Source organism: Etheostoma cragini, chromosome 3 (genome assembly GCF_013103735.1).
Source record: "Etheostoma cragini isolate CJK2018 chromosome 3, CSU_Ecrag_1.0, whole genome shotgun sequence".
Classification (NCBI taxonomy): Eukaryota; Metazoa; Chordata; class Actinopteri; order Perciformes; family Percidae; genus Etheostoma; species Etheostoma cragini.
In genome coordinates this window covers 8,667,504-8,689,835 of record NC_048409.1, presented here as the reverse complement: position 1 = coordinate 8,689,835, position 22,332 = coordinate 8,667,504, and the positions used below count along the sequence as shown (strand labels likewise).

The 22,332-nt window shown below is 39.2% G+C and overlaps 1 protein-coding gene and 1 long non-coding RNA gene across 4 annotated transcripts in view; one reads left to right on the top strand and one right to left on the bottom strand.

The window, feature by feature from the left end:
- Window positions 1-17,860, top strand: part of cuedc1b (CUE domain containing 1b) — a 30,540-nt gene extending 12,680 nt beyond the window's left edge. For 2 of the 3 annotated variants that reach the window (XM_034866680.1, XM_034866681.1), the window contains exons 5-11: window positions 4,164-4,428; window positions 7,485-7,550; window positions 7,797-7,877; window positions 9,083-9,176; window positions 12,470-12,528; window positions 12,913-12,979; window positions 16,782-17,860. In XM_034866680.1, the coding sequence (XP_034722571.1) occupies window positions 4,164-4,428; window positions 7,485-7,550; window positions 7,797-7,877; window positions 9,083-9,176; window positions 12,470-12,528; window positions 12,913-12,979; window position 16,782 (633 nt within the window). In that variant the 3' untranslated portion in view covers window positions 16,783-17,860. The remainder of the gene's footprint in view (window positions 1-4,163; window positions 4,429-7,484; window positions 7,551-7,796; window positions 7,878-9,082; window positions 9,177-12,469; window positions 12,529-12,912; window positions 12,980-16,781) is intronic. The other variant, XM_034866683.1, reaches the window with a different exon arrangement.
- On the bottom strand, window positions 193-21,732 carry LOC117941688. Its single transcript, XR_004655956.1, has 3 exons — window positions 21,613-21,732; window positions 4,012-4,021; window positions 193-203 (listed from the first exon to the last, which is right to left on the bottom strand). It is a non-coding gene; the product is annotated as an uncharacterized LOC117941688 (long non-coding RNA).
- Between the last annotated feature and the right edge of the window lie 600 nt (window positions 21,733-22,332).

Sequence of the window (22,332 nt, the reverse complement as noted above, 5' to 3'; positions counted from 1 at the left end):
GTCATAACATGTTGACGATTAATTTGTTTGGTATGTCTTTGTAATGACAACTTGACATTAACCAGGATGACCTTACCAGAGAAAGTCTTTGTAAATGTAAATGTAAATGTGCTGTATTTATATAGCGCTTTTCCAGTCTTAACAACTGCTCAAAGCGCTTTTACATCTACAGGGAACATTCACCATTCACACACATTCATACACTGTGGCCGGGGCTGCCGTACAAGGTGCCACCTGCTCATCAGATAAACATTCACACACATTCACACTCCGATGCGCAGCACCGGGGGCAACTTGGGGTTCAGTGCCTTGCCCAAGGACACTTCGACAATGACTGCAGGGGCGGGGATCGAACCACAAACCTTCCGATTGGCAGGCAACCACTCTACCACTGAGCCACAGCCGCCCTTTGTCATGACAACCTGACATAAACAGAAAATCCACCCCTGTTTGTACTCATGACACGTTGACGTTATGATTATTATAATTAGATGTGTATGATTAGAGACCAATTTTAGCACTTTGTCAAATGAATGTGTGACAAGATATTGTACAGAACTGGTTGTCATGACACTATTGTGACAGTGTAATGGATAGATTAGACCTCAAGTAAAGTGGTACCCTTTTGATTTGTCTTTAAGATATGACGGATAAGACATGTCTTAAGAAGTGCCATTTCATACCAAATTAACTTCCTAACACATTATCATGTGATGTAAAAATCTTTGACAGTAGTGTTTTGTTGTTGATAACAGTGTGAATTTGGACCAGAACCAGAGGACTAGATTGAAGTGTAGATAAATACACTGTAGGTATGAAAAATAACAAATTAAATAATAAAGTGGGCACATGAAAGAAACCCTTCTTAGTTCTACGAGCTGAATTGAGAGTTCAGAGATGTTGGGGCCTGTATGAGTTTGGTTTCTGTTTGTCCTTCCACCATGAATAAGGAATCCTGGGCAATCCGTCTAAGTTAAGTCTTGATCATGTAGCTCGCCACCAACTTAGCTGGGACAGTGGTTTGAGGCACAGCTCTCTTTCGCTCTGTTTACAAAGAGGTACCAGTGTTTCCTCTATTATGTTGATGGTGGCCTGATCACGACATGAAATCTGCACATACTCTGGTCCTGGGAAATATGACAGCTACAGTTAATTGGAAAATTGTGGACACTAAATTTGATGAATTTATTGTTTATCAGACCCCAGAAGCTAACGTTAGCAAACGCTGCAGTCCCTCTGCCTCCCCTCTACAGGAGATGCTGTATTCCTCCGACACGCTGTACTGTTTTAAAACCATTTTCCAGGTTAGTGGGGGTGCATACTGCTCAAAACCAACATGAAAAATGTAACTAGTAATGTTAACTCAGCGTTTTGCTTTGTGTAAAATGAGCAGTGACGTTAAATCACCGGTTTCAGGTAACCTCCCTACGGTATTGTTTATTTGCTGGATGGTTTTATGGTATCAGTCGGTAGCTGTTGACAGCAACTTGTTTACATTTTGATACAATGTTTTTGACCATAGTGGCTGAAGGTGTGATGTGACATTCTAAAAAGAAAAACTACACGCTTTTTGACGTTCAACAACATCCCCCCACGTCTTTTACACTATTATCTCCCATATACAGTATTTTACCAACTGCTGTTGACCACATTTTAATAACTTGGAAAACAAAAGGAATGTCTCGAAATAAAATAATGTACAAGTGTCTTTATCAAACCTGGACTACACATGACCACCAGTTTTGTACATTATCCTGTCACACATATGTGTCAAAGTTCTACAATTGGTCTCTAATATTGCACATCTAATTATAATACTCATTACAAAGACGACCCAAACAAATTTAATGTCAACTTGTCATGACCAAGACAACTTCTAGTAAGGTCAAGTTGCCTTTATCAAGACAACCCAAACAATGTCAACTTGTCATGACAAAAAGTGAATGACGCTTAAATGATAAACGTCAAACTTAAGTCATAAACGTTTGACGTGTTTTTATAAAGTTTGACCCGTTCATTACAGTGTCATGTCATGATTATGTCAATACTGTCAAGTAAAGTGTTACCAAATAAAGGTAATGACTGTCAATCGTCTTCTGTAAATTCGACTTTATAAGACTTTGGACTCCAGGCATTCCATTTTCAATTAATTTCCATCAATTATGGAAATCAGTTAGAACCATGCTTGAGTTGTGTAGTCCATTACAGTGAACCTCAAGTCTAAATTAATACTTGTGATATATCAGTGTTATATTATGATTGTGGAGTTTGAGTGTTTATGAGTGCAGATTGATTTGAGGTCTGAAGTGCATTACCTGCACTCAATTAAAGTGCTCCTATCATGCTTATTTTCAGGTTCATAGTTGTATTTAGAGGTTGTACCAGAATAGATTTACATGGTTTAATTTTCAAAAAACTCAATATTTTTGTTGTACTGCAAATTGCTGCAGCTCCTCTTTTCACCCTGTGTGTTGAGTTCTCTGTTTTAGCTACAGTGTGAGACATCTCACTTTGGTTTCATCTTTGTTTGGAGTCGCACATGCACAGTAGCTTGGTAAGGACTACTAGCCAGTCAGAAGCGGAGAATGAGGGCGTGCCACGCTAGCAGCTAGGTGAGCAACAGGTTTGTCACGGAAGTAAAGGCTAAAGTTAGGGCTGCGCGATAAAACAATCTAGATATGGGATTGCGATAAAATTCCGGTTGATAACGATTAACTTTAAACATATTTGTCTCAATATGGATATATCTAACAGCTGAAGGTGACATTCCATTTCAGAAGATGCCGGTAATGCGCACCAAAAGTTGTTTCCCAACCGCCAAAAACGTCAATAGTAGAGGAACAAAATGTATTTGGCTTGTATGTCAAAGTACATGCCCATTTTCTACGCAGAGCATTGTTTGAACTACTGGCGGAGAAGAACATTGAATAAATGAGTGGAACCAAGCAGCATGGGCATGAAAGCAATGGGGAAAGTTAAGTTGCGTTATCCTCCGAAGCTGAGGAAATTGTTGACAAAAAAGGTAACGCAACGTCAATTATGTGGAAGTGGTTCGGATATCTCAAAAGTGACAAAGCGCAGATTAACATGGTCTGCAAAATGTGCCAGCGACCACACAGTTTTAAATGTTTACGTTAGTCTGCCCACAGGTTTTGTCTGATGTCCTAGTGGTTCTTCTGCTGAAAAACAATCGTGTTGTCTTTTGCGATCATTGCTCCGTATGAAAAGTGAACGTGATAGCAGTCGCAGCTTTTAGTTTTATTTACATTATTTTCATTTACATTACAAAATTGTACCGTTTGTACGTGTTTGAAAAGTTTACAAACTTAACATTTAGCTGTTCAATATATTCTTTTTTTAATCACAAAATAAATTCTAAACCAAGCCGTGTTTGTACAGTTAAATGTTACATGATGTTATTCTGTTTTTTATGTCAAACAAAAAAACTTCTGAAGTTTAATTAATGAACCCTCTGCTTTCTTCAGGCTTATTATCAAGATACTCTTCAAACTGGCAGCATTATCTAATTATATATAGTGATAAATGTCTTTATTGATCAATATGGAAAGAATTATTGTGATCATATTTTTTTGCCATATTGCCCAGCCCTAGCTGGACTACAATAGAGCTGTTTGGAGCAGATGGTGAACAGTGGTTTCTGTTGGTATGTCCCTTTTGGGATGGATATTGGCCGTTTTTACTTCGTAAACCCATAACGTGCACAGAAAAGAGATGTAGCACCATAAAGAAAAGGGAGGGAAATGCCAGAAAGCATAAAATGAGCACTTTAAACAATAATGTACAGTACCTTTTGAAAAAATAAGTGCAGACAAGATTTGCTTTAAGTACACTATGTATTGGAACTATAGTTTAGTTGTAACCAACCCATAAATTAGGTATTTAAATTAGGCTTTGTAGGTGTTAGGATTTGTTTTGATTTTTTTTTTACTTCGGACAGGGCCAAGCCGGCTGTTTCCTCTGCCTCCAGTCTTAATGCTAATTTAGGCTAACTACATTCTGACTTCAGGTCTATATTTAACACACAGACATGAGATTGATATTCATCTTTTCATCTAACTCTGAAAGACACGAACATTAAACACCAAAATGTTTACAAATGTCTTCCTGATGCTAACGAATCCCATTTCCTGTCTTTGCCTCAGCAGAGCTCCCAGAGCAGTCTTTCCCAGCCCTCATCCTCATCTTCTTCCTCCGTTTCTTCAATAAGCCAGTGGACGTCACAGTCTGGTTCTCTGTCTGGAGCCGCAGGGTCCACCGGAGGTCCCGGTTTGACAAGCGGAGCTACCGAGCAAGACAAGAAGCTGAAGCAGTATCTTGATGACGAGCGCATCGCCCTGTTCCTGCAGAACGAGGAGTTTATGAGAGAGCTGCAGCGCAACCGCGAGTTCCTCATTGCCTTGGAGAGAGGTAGGACTGTGGACAGTTGTTAATTTCACACAGAAATTCTGCTTATAATGTCGGCGTGAAGGTGGTGGCAGTGTTATACACAGGATAACAATCACTGGAAATAATACCTAGAATGGAAACACTTGGTTGTGAGATGACTTGACAGATATTATTGAGATCCTGACAACTTCTTTTATAAGGTTGCTGCCATGAAAGGTTCCCTGGGGAGTTTTTGACCTGCACGCTACACACTCCTACTAGGACTGTAACAATTATTACAGAATTGTCTTGTTGTCAAGTGTTTTACATAATTACCAATTTTTGTTTAACCATATTTTATTGCTAACATTAGCCAAGGTCCTAAGGGTTATTACTGGAAAATTGTTTTTGTTTAGCTATGCCATCTTGTAATTATAAAAGTGTTTTTTTTTGTTTGGAAAAAATATATATAGATATATAGATAGATAGATATATAGATGAATGGACGTGGTTTACTTCACAGGCTCTTTTTAAACCAAAAGATGTATCGTGGAATTCATCCAAACGTTAATGTTTACATAAGTAAATATAAAAAAGAAATTGACTGAGACAATCACATTGTTAATCACAATTATTTCTGGGGCATTTATTTATACAGCAAACATATGGAAATGTTACAGCTCTAGCTCCTCCCAAGGATTTCACACTATTCCACTGATCTATAAGTGGCAATGTGCTAAGATATGCTGCAGTGCTGGAAGAAGACTGCGAGCTAGTGAACATAAATTTACCAATGCTGGATTTAAAATGAAAAATAAACCGCTTTTGTAATTGTTTATTGAGGAAGGAAATACAGTTGAAGCTATAGTGCGTAGTTTTTGTCTCCCCATGACAAATTTTAAGTTATGACAAAAACTCTGTGTCCACATGATACAAGCCTTCCGTGATTGCGCACGGTCCCTTTTAAACATAACTTTTGTTTACAAGAAAACTCCAAAGGGCACCTTTTTTTTATTTTTAAAAAGCCTTTTGTTTTTTATGTGCATTTACTGCCATGATTTGCCTTAATGCTTAAGTCCTATGCTTGTCTCTTTTGGAATAATTTTTTTTGTCCAAGTACTGAAACTTAAACGTAGGACTACAAACAACAAGCAGGGTTCGACATTTAGCGTGGCCGGATGGCTTGTGGCCACAAAAGGTTACTCTGGGGTCCCCAAATATCTCATGTAGGCGTGATCAGGTCTGTGAGAATGAGACCGGAGAATGTAGCGTTTCTTTTAGCTCAATGGCGCTATCAGGAATGCCACTGTTGTTACTATGTTTCCATGGAAATCATGATGTTGCAGTCCATAATCCGTTTATGAACGGTGATCCCCAGCCAATCCATTTCGTTTGCCGAAGATAATACATTGGCTAGGAAAATGCTCTCCCCCCGCCTTTTGTTAACTCTTGAGTTTGAATACTGTACATAGTTTTTGATCAAATATAACCCTTTTTTCCAAAAAGGTTTATTTCTTCATTTTCAGTTATGAACAACACAGTTTATGCAGCAATCAACGGCCTAGTAGCTTCAAATAAAATCGCTCCCAGTTTCTACCCGTCCCACCCCCATATATAACCCTTTATACTTCCCTAAAACCAACTAATGCTTGTGTGTTGGTGTTGCGAGCTCCTCTCTCTGGTTCGCTCATCACTCAATCTTTCACACACTGGCTGGTAAATATGTATGCTGTGTGTGTGATGTTTAATCACCTACTGCAATATTAATACTTGTTTTCAATTTGAATAAAAGTATACGTTGTTATTCTGTTAGTCTTTATATATTGAAGTGTCCCAGTGGCTGTGTTAAGTTGCGTTAATAGTTTTATATTGCTGGTTTTTATTTTTATCTTTGCTTTTCTTTACTTGGACAAAATGAATTCCATGTCTCCATTTTTTTTTCATACACTTACATCCTTCAGCGTATGACCAAGGCACTTGCTTCCATTGTTTGAGTATTTTTAGAACAGTTTTTTTTACCCAGGTATTTAGAGCGCATAGGTGCAAATGACGCTAACCCTCTTCCAGCGGTAAATCTCCATTAATAATTAATGGCGTTTTATTATTGTTTTTTTTTTATTATTATTACTGTAGACATAACGAGATGTCATCGGCCCTCAGAAGGGACTGATACTATACTGACGTCTGTGACAAATACATCTCTAAACTCCACTCAGTATTTAGATGTCAGGAATGTTATTTTATTGATTTGACTTGTTTCCAGTGAGATTTTTATTTTATAATTCGCTGTTGAAAAGTTACTGTTGCTGCTCTAAAAACATAATTCAGCCTAGTTATTTTTACAATATTCAATTATAGTCCCGTTCTGAATTTAAAGACAACCAGGCTGACATAGGAAAGGTATGGCTAAAATGCACGTTTCCACATCCACCTAAAGTAGAGCTCAACGATTTTATTGAGAAATGAATGTAATTGAATTTCAATTCACGATTTTATTTATTTAGCGTAAATAAATCAAGTTATATATTCAGTATTGTTACAGATAAAACCCATTGCATTCTTATGCAGGGATGATAAATTGGAGCAATTAGTGTTTTTTTTTTTAATAACAATAAATAATGAACAAACAGTGAATATAATAATGAAGAGGAATAAAACGTGTTAAACCAAATGTTACACTAAACATTCAACTAAATATTTCACATTTGATTAATTGCCGTCTTCACAATTAGCTAACCACATTCTTTCAAATTTCCATTCGAAAACAATTAATCGTTAAGCCCAAGTCTAAAGTCATGGTGTGTGATCATAGATACTTATACATACATGGATAGATACCCATACATACTACCTGTTATTGTTTTTGATAAACTGGCTTTTTCTGAGACAAGTCCACATAGATTAGACGGTAGTGGTGGATTTCTTTGGCTGCTGTGATGCAACACTGCAAAGCTTAAAAGTAGGTTCCCCTGTCATTAGACACTGGACATGGAGGTTTGTAAGTCTGGGAATTTTACCTTCTTTTTTTTTTTTTACCAGATCTCATCACATCTTGATTCCTCACATCAGTGGTCATAACATCTGCTCTCTGTTTTTAGATCGCTTGAAGTATGAATCAAAGAAATCAAAGTCCAATCATTCATCTAGTATGGAGAATTCCACAGGTAGATATCACTCATCAAGCTTCCTCTGCCAAGCTATTTTGCACACTGAATTCTACTGAAGGTCTGCGTGTGTGTGTGCGTGCGTGCGTGTGTGTTTGTGTCTGTGCATTCACTGTGATATTTGTTGATTGTGTCAAGGATTTGTTCTCCCGACGTCATACTATAATACATGGTTCTACAGTTGATGTGTTTTGTGTGCCAGCACATGAGTGTACAGTGGGGCAGTGTTGCTGTGTCTGTGTGCAGGAGAACAGAACTCTGCAGCTTCAATGGAGTCAGTGTCAGATGACGCCCTGTTCAGAGACAAACTCAAACATATGGGCAAATGTAAGTCTCCCCCGATTTTACAATCCAACTGATATTTCACAAATAATTGCATTATCCTTTTTTACCAGGGTTCCTGTCTTAAATTCAATATTCTAAAAATAAGTATTACATTTTGTTTACAAAAGTCTTAAATGTGTGTGTGTGCGCGTGCGTGTAGGATGTATGTGAGACTGGGATGTACAGGTCTAGTTTAAGTCAGTGTTTTTCTTTGCACTCTTGACCGTGGAGTGTGCGCGGACGTGGGGGGAAAAACACATGTCAACACAACAAAATGTCTCACACGTGCTACTATGGGGCTGAGATTAGCACAACAAGCGGAACAGCGTGCGAGTAAACCTTTTAGTCATGATTCACTTTAAACGTCTTTAAATTGACTCACAAATCAGTCTAGTATCATTAACTTGGATCAGTTGAGCCCTTCTACAATTCAATCTCAAATGATAACAGCAAAACATACAAACCTTGAAACATTAGCGACCACTATTCCTAGCCGTCTTAGCTGCAAAAAGCTTTATAACTTAAAAAGTAAATTTTTTTTAGGCAACAACAACTCCACAGGTCAACTCAATGAAAGAGCAGAGAGACAGTCCGACCTGCAGATTCAGAGCCGGAAGCTCGCAGACCATGGGATTTACTCCCTCGATGACTCGTGAGTTGTCGATGCATGTGCGAGTCAGTCAATACCGCAAATCAGTTGGCTACGTTGTAAAGAGTGGGTCTGATTCAAACAAGCGAGTGAAGTGTTTCCTCAAGCTCAGATTATAGCAAATCAACAACACAAGCCATTCTTTCACTTCTGAAATAACATAGTGTTCAACACGTGGCCTAGCTAGGCCTGCTGTAGGTTTGGTGTATAAATGTAATATGTTAAAATGCAATTAAGTTGAAAACGGAGTTGATTTAAAAAAATCTTATTCCTAGCAACACTGACTCAAGTGATTCAACTGACTCTCACAACCTGGTTCAATTCAGTGAGTGATTCAGAATAACCCGAATCCTTAAAAGGAACCGAGTTCGGGAACTGGGAACTCTTATTCCTGCTGCTTTTAAGCAACCTTCAGACACAAAAGAAGAACAGGATGAAACGATCACTGGAGCAATTAGCATTAACATTGGTATATTACATTATATAATCGTATCTTGCCATGGTGGAACTAATTATGTCTGCCTGTGGTTAATGACCTAGGATGTTTTCTCTCTTCCAGCAACAAGAAAGAAGCTGTTTGAAATTGCCAGAACGTTCTCAGAAAAGACGAAGCGGAAAAAGTCAAAAAGGAGGATGCTCCTGAAGCACCATTCGTATCCTTTGCTTAACTTTGTGTTTACATTATCTTGTTTAGAAATTATTAGTTGTAAGATAGTAAAGTAGCCAGATGTTATTTATTTACCACCATTGTATGCCATATTACACTAGAACTGCCGGGCTCTTTAGGGGTACTATAACCACAAAGCCTGACACGTCTGTGTACTTTTGTATGGCTGATGGGCCTTTAACTCTCAGCTATTACACAAACTCCCAGGCAGTTCTGTGCTGTTGTTTCTATTCTTTGTTTACCTTTTTGAAACTTTCTTGTGGCAATGGTAGAAGCAGTTATGTTTCCTATTTCCTTGACGGGATTTTCACACCGTTTTAAAAACACTCTGAGAAGTCGGATCTACGGCTCACATGATTGGCCACTGCAGTGTGACGTTGGGGTTGTGTTTCTCCAAAAGTTGAGTTGGTCATGTTTTGCCGCATTGCGTTGTTTTGAGGGTCTCCCCCTGTGGCATCCCAGCTGCAACGCATTGTCACCATGTAAAATAAATGGGAAGACCTCAGTTTTTGCCCAAGCATAGGACAATGGACTCAGGCTGTCTGAACACATCCATACTCTTAGTGGTATAAAATGTGCAGTTTTGTTATCTATTTTTAGAAAAAATATTTTAACCCGCTGTTGTGTCTTACAGTTCCATATACCAGAGATTGGAAGTAACAAAGTACAAATACTTCGTTACTGTACTCAAGTAGATTTTTCTGATATTTTTACTTTACTTTACTATTTATTTTTGTGGCAACTTTTTACTTCTACTCCTTACATTTTAACCCAAATATCGGTACTTTCTACTCCTTACATTTTACAAAATTGGCTCGTTACTTTGGTTTTGTACAAGAGGTTGTTATGTCGGAAAATAGCGCGGACACGCGCCTCACACCGCGAGCGGGTGCGCGCGCCACACAGAGAAAAAAGTGAGAGAAATGAAAAGGCGACAAGCTGTCCGGAGGATAACCAGCTGAGATTGTGTGTCTGCCTCTTTGAGAACTGTAAGTCGTATAACTCATGTTGTCAGTTCACTTAAGCCTGTTTTTGGTCTATAGTTCTTAACATTTAAAGTAAGTTAGCTAGTGGTTTTGGTGTGTTCTTCACCTGTTAGCTAGGTTGCACGTTGGTCTTAATGAAGCATCAACACTTTCACCAGCTTTATTCGCATGAGTTTTTTTTTTTGGGGCCAAACTTCAGATTCTGTAATTCAATTGACAAGTGGATGGAAACTTAGCTAGAGAGAAGTTGTCTCCGTCTGTTTTAACAGACACACCTGGGGTGAAGTTGGAAACCAGAATCGGCTTTAATCCAGTCCTAATCTAGTTCTCAACTTTCACATCATTTCACTGTTATCCTTATTATTGTTTACGTCATCAATACCATATTCAGTCTAAATGGATGGGAATACATCTACTGTATTTGACGCACGACTAAGACAACTCAACAGATTCAGCATTCTGCATTAATTCACAGCAAATCAGTGCGACTTGATGGCACTAACGTTAGCACATAGTAGTATGGAGGGCGACATGGTTGAAAATGAAGAAAACAGCAAGACATTCCCATCATCCTCAGCCTTATCTGAGAGAGATGTTTGAGACAGAAGGCATCAAGAAGGACTCCTGGCCAATGTGCTGGGGAACTTCTTAATTAATGTCTGTTCAATCATTCATATTTTAATCCTTTATTTTATTTCCAGAAGCCATATTTGAGCACACACAAACATGTAGATTAATTTTTATGTTAGGGGGAAAGATTAAAAATAAAAACTGGATCTGTGACTTCTCACAGAATCACAACTGAATTCATATCTTGTTAATAAGTCAGAATCTTATTAACCTGGAGTCCCAGTTTCTGTCATTATAATCATATGTTATGTTTTAGGCCTGTTGGCAGACATCCATTGAAAATGTACCCTTTGCCATATAAAGACGTGTCCTCCATGTCCACTGAAGTTTCTCAGCATGCTCTCTAGTAACATTTGAGTGCTCCAGGTAGATTTGCATAAAAAATTTACAAGGCTACTTTTACTTTTATACTTTAAGTAAATTTGCAAGCCTGTACTTTGTTACTTTTACTTGAGTAAAGAAGTTTAATTAGTACTTCCACTTTTACCGGAGTATTTTTTAACACAAGTATCTGTACTTCTACTGAAGTACGGAAAGTGAGTACTTTTGCCATCTCTGCCATATACACACACAAAGGTTTTTTGTGAGCAACTACCGCAAAACTCTTTTATTTGGATGTGATGCTGTTTAACTTGTAGCTAGTACAAAGCCTGCAGCATAAAACTTAGAAGGCATCAAACAAATGCTGAAACATTGTGATCAATTTCAGCATTTTCATTTTTAGCAAATCAACTTAATGGTTAATATAATGAATGATAACATTATCACACATTGTCAAAGGTAAAAACAATAAGTCTCCTTTATTTATTTGTCTCTCGTTCAGTTCAACAATCAACACACAACTTGCCATCTGATCACACACATCCACACCACACTATGAAAATAATACAATTTAGAAACCTTGGTGTTTTCTGCAAATAGTCACTTTATTAACATTTATGATATTGTAGTGTGTGGTGCACACATGGGGCTGCCGTGTTGAGACACACCTTAGTGTCTGCATACCTTGGGTTTATGTAGGCACTAGTGTGATGATTAAAAGGATTAAAAATGCAAGTTAGTGAGTTTCTATGTCCCATTCACTGTCTCATTGTGCTGTAAAGCCATCATTAAATGCATCAATTTGGCTGAGTTCCAACATAATCACTTTTCTTTTTCTTAGCATTATGACAATATAGATATGCGCAGAATAGGTATGTAGGAAAAGTCAGGGCAAGAGGGAAACAACATACACAATATCGGAATTTTTAAAAATCCCATGTTAATGACCTGGTCTATCATAGTATTATTGTTTGAGGGGGAATACTTTAATTTAGCAAATAAAGTATTTTGCTTCAATAATTCCAAGTGACATAGCAGTAATTCAACTCAACACATGCTTGTCCTTAAAGAGTGAAACAACCAGACATATGATGCATATTGTTATGTCTTTGTGCTCTTTGTTTCTTCACTAATGTTAAAGCAAAGGAAATCCATATGGAGGAAAAAGATTGCCTCTGGGAATTAATTTACACCCTCAACGTCTTACATTATCGACATAAAAACACTTCCATACTCCATGGATCAGCCTCCGTAACAGATTTCTTTGAGTCCATACATTTAGAGAGTGATCAGGCTTGCAGAGGGCCCGGGTTTTGGTGTTCTTAACTAAGCTTCTCACCAGATTGGGCACCGCCAATTCGACAGCAAATCTCCTCGACGATGTAGATGGAAACCCCTGTGGTAAGAAATGCATTTCACTAACAAAATGGAAAACTTCAGTTTGTCATTATGTCACAGTGCAATGGGTCCAAATATTTCTTCAAACATCATGTCACTGGCCCATACATGAAAACATTGCCCCGTAGTGTTACTAATATTTTTGTATGTTGGGGGCGGCACACTTCTGTTTTCTGTCAGAATGTAACCTTATCTCTGTTTTCCACCGGGTGTGACTGTGCTGCGGACCACTTCATGGTCTAAAGTTCTCTCCACCTCCTTTTGAGCTATTGATATTTTCAACAAATTTAAATAAACATGGCATAGTTGTTGGAGACCCACATATAACTGTGTTCATATGTTTTTGTGTGTGTGTGTGTGTGTGTGTGTGTGTGTGTGTGTTTCCAGAGGATGGTCAGCCCAGAAGAGCAAACACTCAGGAAGAGAAAGAACAACGCAATGAGCCAATAATATGGTAAGGTACTCCAGTCATCCCAGGGTGGGCTATAAGTGAGTGCTGTTGTAACTAGGGCTGCACCATATGAGGAAATAGCTCCGTAATTGCGATTATTCTGATTGATATTGCAGTTGCGATATGATTCATGATACTGGAGCGAATAATCATTCTAATTGTTATTGGGGAAAATAAAAAGAAGATTGGTGTCATCTATTAGAGGATCTGTCCCAAACAAAGATGTTTCTTTAGTCTGTAGGATAGGACTTGTAGGCCGGGATGTCTTGCAGCACCACAATACTTCATTCAGAATTGTTTGACATAAATTTGGCCTTTTTGACAAATATTGCGCCCTTTCTGCAATTTGGATATTGCTCTAGTCCATATTGCTATTTAATTTCGCAGCCCTAGTTGTAACTTAAGTATTTTAATTCGCCTGCATCATGCTGGCAAGGCTCCGCGCACTACACAAACACAAATGTTTGGTAAACTGCATCCAACTACCCTCAAACATATGTAATCAATACATGACTTACAAGAGGTTGCTGTCTTATCTTTTGGGTGAGAGTAGAAGGCTAAATCGAAGAGGGAACAGAGGAGTTTATTACATCGAACTGGGTCAGGAAAAAAGATTTCCTTAAGATCTGTCGGGAGGCAACAGTCTGGTTAAATAGTTAACTACAGGTTGTCTAAGCTTCAACGCTACTGTTTACTGTCATTAAGATAAGCAGTTTCTTCTTTTTTTTCTTCTTTCTATGAAAGGAGAATTCCAGTTGATTCCAACACGAAGCTCTGTTTGGAAATTTGGAGTGCTGTCAGAGAGAAAAATGAAAACAATCAGTGCTGTCCATACCGTGTTTTCCTCCTGCTAGTTTAAACGTGTTTAGCCTCCAAACATGTTCAAAATGTCATTACATGATGTAGAAACAGGCTGTAACCTGACACCCTAGTAGCTGCAGCAGGTCACAAGTTCAAGAGGCCACTGTTGCTTAGTTACCAATGCACATAGCTCTTGAACTGAACTGCAGCTCTGCTGACTTGACTGTGGTGTCAGTTTCCAGCCCGTTTCTACATAGTCATAACTAAGGACAGAACAACGGCAAATGTTTTTTGGGGTGGAAAAAATACATTTTGGAATATTTGATTGTATGAGATCAACAATCAACTGGTGTGGAAACAGGAAATAAACAGAGGTATGGATTAACACAATTTTTATGCCTTTGTCACATCTACTGCAGTCAGATTCACTGTGTTCCCTCAGAAGGAATCACTTCACATGTGTAGGCACTGGTAATGACATATTGAACATGTTAAGCGGTTAAAAACACATTTAAAACTTTCCTTGTTTAAGCCTGTTGGGTGCTAACTCCAACAGGAGGATAACACGGTGTAGGCTTGACCCTCCCTTCACCAGCAATACAATTTTCTACAGAATAACCCTCCAATATTATTGGGGGAGGAAAAAAGCATGAACATCCACAATAAAGCATTCATGCTATCTGTTCTGGTTTGGCAAAGATGTATGGATAATCATTGTTTTCAGCCATAACATACACTACTTAATTTCAGCTTTCTCATTTTACACATCATACTCCACTGTTATGGCGGCCATTTCAGTAGATTTACCACTAGCGTTGTGAAAACACAATAAGCATGGAAGCTAAATGCGCACATCCTGCATTACTTCAGATACTAAGTTACTCCTCTAGTAAACTAGTATTCATATGAAATTAGAAAACGAGGAAACCGTGAGACCGTTCAACAAAGCACACTGGGTAATAACCCATAATGACAGCTGGCCTGCCCAATCACTCAAACACTGGAGAACGTTTCCTGCTTTGGTCCCCCTACAGGTTGTCTCATTGGAACTACAACTAGAAACTGTATACATTGTCCATTTCATTACAAAATTCACTTCTGAGACTTTTTAAAATCAACAATGTAGGGCTCAAATATGGGCCATTTTATGAAAATTGATGGCTGTTGCCAATTTGGTCCAACTGTATCTGATTTCAGGCTGGCATGACAGTCGGCCTGTCCACCTTCATAGACCCCGCTGTGATCTGGCTGGAGCTCTCTCGGGAGACTCGCGGACAAGAGGCGTTTATTTCTGACCCTCCCTCCTAGACTAAAAAACATTGGGTTACTCTCCCTCAACAAAGAATAAAAAGACATGACCCTCCCCATTTTCCCTCCGGTGGTCCGTTCCATAAATACAGAATGATCCCCAATTCAGTTCTAGTTAAATATGTAGTTTTTTTTCCGATGATTGATCTCCTACTGTCTGAAAAACATTTATGCTCCAGCGCTTCTAGTTGTGCTTCTCAAGTATGAAGATGGTGTAAACATGTTCAAACCGGTTTTAAATCAAGCCAAACACTGGACCAGTATACTGAATTTTACCACTAGGTGTTGCTCTTTTCTCATGTGAGAGTGGAGCGACTCCAGATCCAACGGTGGCGTCCAGGCGTAACTTTAGGTTCAACATTGCGGGGGGTTGAGATTTCCAGCTATCTAGGAGGTCCCGGCACATGTCTGCATGTATTGAGAAAAGCATGATGAACAACAACCCAGAAAGAGTTTGGGAAAAACCAACATCAAACTGTACCAAAAACATTTAGGGAAAATAAACCTTAAGAAAGGAGACAAACGTAGGGAAAACTCAGAATAAACGGCAAAAATGTTGGGGAAAAAAAACTAAAAACTTCGGGAAAAGCCCAGAATGTTTTATGGGGGGGGGGGGGGTGTCATAGACCATCCGTAGTGCTGTGGCACTGTCAGCACAGGCTGCTGATGTTAGCTACTTTTGAATATGCCAGAAGGTGTCATAGTGACAGATGCCGGTTTAACCAGTTAGCATGAAATCAAACCGGTTCGGCCTTGTACACCAGACTGACCTGGTGAAACCAGAAAATCAGCCTTCTACAAGTGATGCAAATTCCTCAGTTTGGTCTTGGTTTAAGAAAAAGATAGTGATGCCTGTATCATGGAAATACTTCAAAAACTTTCTAAGATGGTTAAAGATGAAGAGCTTTTCAAACCTACCGATGTATTTGAGTGAAAGGAAGCTGCAACATGAAGAGCCCTATTATTAGAGCAACGTGACGCATTACATTTCCAATGTGATTCTTGGACAGATCAGACATCCACTCGATGTCTGTGTGAAAAGGATAAACAGGCCGCCTGTTTTTGCATTTTAAGCCACTAGCACTGTGTGTGATTGTCGTGGAAGAAGAAAGTTTCTTGGTTGAAAAGAAGTGTTAGATGCCATGCCATATTTTGCCAACAACAAAAAGATAATGAACATAATCTCTGAAGTGGAAATTAAGAAACAGTGAGGTTATAACCAACTTCTTATCTTCTATCTTCAAGTAGCACGAGAAAAGCACAAAATATCTGTAACATTATCCTTAGTGTTACTATTTTAAGACACATGACCCTAAAAAAAGCAGACCAAGTACAGTCATGCTGTCAGTTCTTTTTAGAGACCTACCATAGACCCATGTTTTTTTGGGGGGGGGGGGTACATAGCAGGTCACATAGCAGGGTTATATGTCATCTGAAAGCCTGGAACCTGAAAATTAATTTAAGATGTATCTTCTTCTACCTCTCTGGTTTCTTCCTCTCAACAAAGCTTAAAATAGAGATGACCTATCAAATACTTGATCCACTGTGCTTTCTGTCAGCCGGCACTTTTTACTTTGAAAAGCCTCTAAAAACAAAATGTCTATTTTCAAAACTTGATTCTGATCTCAATAGACTGTTAAAAAAAGCCTCTAAATAAGGTACAGACCCTACATTCAGACTCTCTTCTGCGTTTCAGATCACCCTACGCTGCACCATATCAGGGTTACCGTGGCGACGGCAGCATGACCTTCGGGTGGCGGCCTTGCAGCTCTTCCTGTCTCCATCCCCCGCCCCCCATCCCCCACCCCCATCCTAATTCAAACCAGCCGATGTAAAGGTTGTTTCCCCCTCCTTCCCAAGGAGAGGAACCAGACTGTACGCAGAACTGGCCCGACTGTCTATGAAAGCATTATCTCTGTATTATAACACTTTAATATATAATTTGAAATGTAATGGAAATGCATTAGTCCTTCCCAGTATTTGTAAACTGCTTCCTTTAATCCCCTGAGAGGAACACTAGCGTAGTGATGATCTTGCCATATGAACATTTTATTACTTCTCCAGACTGTATGTTTCTGATTGGTGTACCACAGGCTTGGCATTTCAGATCCAAAGTGTGCACATGCTTGTTTATATACACTAAACCATGAAGAGCTTTTTTACCATGTTTTCTTAATCCGATTGTAATATTCAGCTGTTTTTCAATGTCGGGTTATGGAAAGTTCTTATGTGCCAGAATATTGTGGCCATCAAAGCTGTGGCCGCCCAAATGTCAACACTTGGCCGTTGTAACCGATTGATCACATTTGAAAGCGTGTGTTCTCAGAAAGCCTGTTTGGAGCAGTTCACTTGAAAGGCTGCAGCGTTTGGAGCAATGCTCTAGTTTGCTTTGTTTGGCAAGGTGAAAACGTGGTCATTCAATCAGTTGTAGCAGCGCTAAGGTTGAGACGTTACACCAGCATGACGGACAAAGAATAAACATGGCTATCACGTAATCATTACGTGAACTTGCTTACTGAGTTTCGACAAAATTGGTAATAAATAACTCCGGGCTGAGGTCTAAAGGCAAAAGTGTTCTGAATGAACACACTTGGCGGCAGTCATAGAGAATGGCATGCCGCTGTAAATATTACATCAGTCTCTTCTTGAAGGCTTTCACAGTGTTTAACTCCATTAGTAGTAGTTAACTCAATTAGTAGTAGTTCAAAAAAATGAAAAAGGGAGCTTGAGGGATTCAGTTTTGGAGAGCATTTGTCAGATGTAGCCCACCCAGTGATGTCAGACACTGGTAGACTGTTATAATAAGAACACTTGGTGTAAACCATACTGAGGCCTTTAGAGTAAGGAATCAGTTTTTTCTTGCTACATAACATATGATCATAAATCAATCAATTTCTTCAATTGCTTTTCTACACAGCAATACCAAAACTTTTGATGAAACCGAGCATGTTGCCGAATGTGTTTGATTACCTTTGTCCAATTTTAATATCGTGGTTACACTTTGTAACGCCAGCAAACCAGTGGTGGCCTGTAAGGTATGAAAATACATTTAAATATCTTTTTTTTTAAAAGCAATGCTTTCGGTTTTCCGTGTTCTCAGGGTGGGAAGCCAGTGAAGGGGTCTCAGCTCTGTCTGCACCAGTGACTCCTGCTGGTTGGTTACGGTAGTTGCACCATGGGGGAGTGAAACGCGGGGAAGCTTGAACCTCCTCAACACGTTCTCATGAACGGGTTTATAATGTTTTGTGCCAAAACTTATCCACACCATGATATCTTAGGAAGAGCACTGTAAGCACAGTCCTATCAGCAGCCGGTGCTATGTGAGTTTTACTGACAAAATGCGACTGTGAGCCGGGTGCAGAGCACTACGAGGCCGTGGCAGATGAGTTTAGCCAACAAAAAGTGAATGTCATTCTACGACTGGTTCAACATAGGAAGAAGATCATGGTTTGGATTTAAGCTTCAGTGATTAACATTTTTTATATTAATTAAAGTCCGTTACATTCAAGCCCTTGCCAAATGAGTTGCTGCAAAGCTTATTAAAACTCAGCTTTACACAACTCTCTGTATTTCTCAGTATGTCTCTGTTCGGAGAACGGTGTTGTCTGGCCCCTTTCACGCCCGGAAACTTGAATAAAGTTAAAGACTCCCAGGTAATGAACGTGTTTTCCCCGGGACATGAACTCCGCTCCCTGGCTTGAAAGAGCTGCGTGTTATGACCCATCCACCTGACCTCCTCCCTACGTGCTCCACAGTGTTCTTATACTGCAGCAGTCGATGTGGTGCTCACAGCAGTAAATACGTGGAATACATAGGAATTACAGTGCTTTCACTCTTTGTAGCTATATGCAAGAATGGTTGATGAGAACAGCCTATTGGCTAGCAGGTTAAAGAGACAGCTGGAGACACCATGTGTCCCAGAGGTAGCACATGCGACCATCCTCGCGAGGTTCAAAGGGAATTAGGCACTTCAATCCCAGATGTCAACATCTACTTCCTCATCCCCATAGACTCCTGCACTTCTTTCTGGTCATGTCCTGTAGATTAGGATGATTTTTTCAGTCCTGCCACATCCAGAGATGGCTCAGAAATACATTTTTGGCACACCACTATAAATTTTCTTTTTGAAGAATGGGATTGTTCTCATCTTGCCTGTTGAACCAAACTAGGAGTCTGACTCCAGTGCTCTAGGCATGCTTTACATCAGCGCCATTCACTGCTTCACTCAAACTTTAATATTCTGCCAGGTTTGTGGAACTCTTGTGTTTGCAAGATGTTCTGGAAGTAGAAATATCACCCAGAATATTTTGCCATGTCGGAGATTGTTCTTGTGGTCTTTAAGTAGATCACGTCTTTGTTTATCAAAATATTTCTGAACTCCACGGGATAATCCATTGTTGTGATTTCCACTAAAGGATGGCTATGTCAGTTTGAGAGGATAAAGCATCTGAAACATGATTGGATCACCCTGTTGGGACTGATAGACGACCCCTTTCTACGGCTCTTTCCATTTGTATGTGTAGATGTGAAGCATGGATTAAAGTAGTAAACGTCTGATGTAGCCTATGTGAACAGAAGGTGTTAGGAGAGGACAGATTAGAGCAGTGAAATCAACTTTCTTTCTCCTTTTGTGCATATGTTTTTTTTTTGTATCACTTCAGAAAATCTCTACAAATGAACCTTTCTGGATTGTTTTTCTCAATTTTTTGTGTGTTTGTGTTATCCACATTGATTAAACAACTTAAATGTGCTATTTTTCTTATTTAGCGATGAGCAAGGTTTGGATGTCTCACATGATTTTAAATAAGGACCATTCCAGTGTTCATGCATGTTTTAGACCATTTACCATAAGTCGTGTATTCATGACGATACTTTTTAAGCTCCCTATCAATATTCTTATGTAAGCAATGTTCAATTGACACTTGGTGACTAGTACTTTTAATCCAGTAATGTACTTACGTCCAAATGTTGAGGTACTTGTACTTTACTTGAGTCTTTCCTTTTCATGCCACTTTCTATTTCTACAGTGCTACATTTCAGAAATATTCTACTTTTTACTACACTACATTTATCGGATAGCTTTAGTTACTTTATTATTACAGATTATAAAATCGTTATATTATAGTAACTAGCCAACAATATAAGGGCCTACAATTCCAGCTGAAATAATTAGACCATTAAACGCACAACTGGTTGGATCCTTTCCTGTTCCTACAATGGGGGGATGTTTCTGCATTGAGGACTTTTAATACTTGAAGTACATTTTCCTAACGGTACTTACATACTTAAGTAACCCTATCAATGCAGGACTTTTACTTGTAACAGTATTTTTTCCAGTGGGGTATAAGTACATTTACCTAACTAAAGGATCTGAATACTTCTTCCACCGCTGCTTATCACCAACTCTGCAGTGCACCTCAGCTCATTAACCTTTTTAGTCTTTTTTTCAGTTCATTGTGGACATTGTTGAGCAGCTGTTTTCAGTAGAAACCTCTGATAAAGCTACTGTTCACTTCTGCCCAGCGGCAAACCACACAAACACAGACGTGCTAGGGCTTAGTGGAGCATTTAGCAGACACATGTTTCTTAGGACTTGTTTGAGACCAACCCAGCTAAAAGGAGAGAGAATAGTTTAGTTTGCCTACATATTTCTCATAACTTTATGAGATAATGTAACTTTTGTGGTCACAGTTCTGCTGCCAAAAAAGAACCAAATGCAGCTTTAATAAATGGGCTGACACTTGCAAACCCGCTGATTAGTAGTAGTCATGTAGCTGGGCTGAAAGGTCGTCAAGGTCAGGTGTTATTTCTTTCCTAAACTGATCCAATCACAATGACTTGACTGTGTGCTTTGTCTTATTTCTCATCACCCCAGCCTGTTGAACATTACATTTCAAAGAAGAACTCGGCCAGTTGACCCTTGTGTCAAAAGTGAAATGCATTCACATTAAATTGATTGAACTTTAGTGGGTTTTTGGGGATTGGACTTTCAATCGACCCTCCTGTTGTCTTCTGGTCAAATTTGACCCGTTTCTATGTCAGAAATTTGAGTTTATGTTCAAAAGAAAGACTCTCGCACTCAGACAAGAGCCAGTCAACATGAGTCCCAGGAAGCAGAACAGATGGCTGGCTTCTTTTTGTAGTCCATGCAAGGATGTAACTTTGGGTTCAAGATGGGGTGGTGGGGGTTTGAGATCTCCAACTATCTAAGGAGGTCCTGGACATGTCTGCTTGTATTGGGGGAAAAAAGCAACAAAAGCATTGAAAACTTCTTCGGAAAAATCCTCAAAAGGAGAAAAAAACCAATCTGAATCCCAATGACATCAGGCTCTTTGGTACTCTGATTGTTGTATTGAAATGGTTCTTAATGAGCTGGCTTCCAAATTCTTTTGGACAATGTTTGTTACCTGCTTTTTGCTGTGAAGTGGATTTATGTTTTATTCTTCTTTTAGCAAACTTGTCAATGTCTTCTCCTCAGGGACGTGCTGGACTGTTTAGTGTAAAATGATGCGGGGGGGTCTCTTTACGATGCTCAAGTGAATCATTTAAGCCGATCAGTAAACATGACTGATTTTATGTTGAGTACTGAGCAGCTGAGTCATCAACATAAGGTCACCAATGCACAGGAACGTTCCAGTGTACATGATCTGGTGAGAAGGTACACCATATCCACAGAGCCCAAACCACATCCTGGGCCAGACACTGGCCAGCCCACTTTGTAGGGAGATTATCTCTGTGTTTTGCTGTAAGTCACATGTCAAACTCAAGGCCCCAGGGGCCAAGTCCGGCCCCTCGTAAATTTGGATCTGGCCTGAATATCAATTTAGGTTCACAATGAATTGTGGCACGCCTAGTTGTGCGCCAAACCAAAAAGACAGGAACGTGTTTTTTACACTCTTATCACACCAGATTTGTTGACTTTGAGACACAGACACTCTCCCAGAAAACAGATAGTTGAGATATTCAGGCTGTGACACAGGTTGCTGGGAGTTGGCTGTGTGATAGCCTGCTATTAAAAATAAAATCATTGTTTTGCTGCATTTGCTTAATTGTACGATGGCTAAGAAACTTCTTTGCTGACTTTTTTAGGGCTTTATGTCGACCAAACTAAGTGAGAATACCATATGAGACATAGACTTTTTTTGGTAAATAAAAGCATGTCTGGCCCTTAATGTGATTCTAATTTCCAGTGTGGCCATAAGTGAAATTGAGTTTGACACCCCTGCTGTAAGTCATTGAAGCTCCAA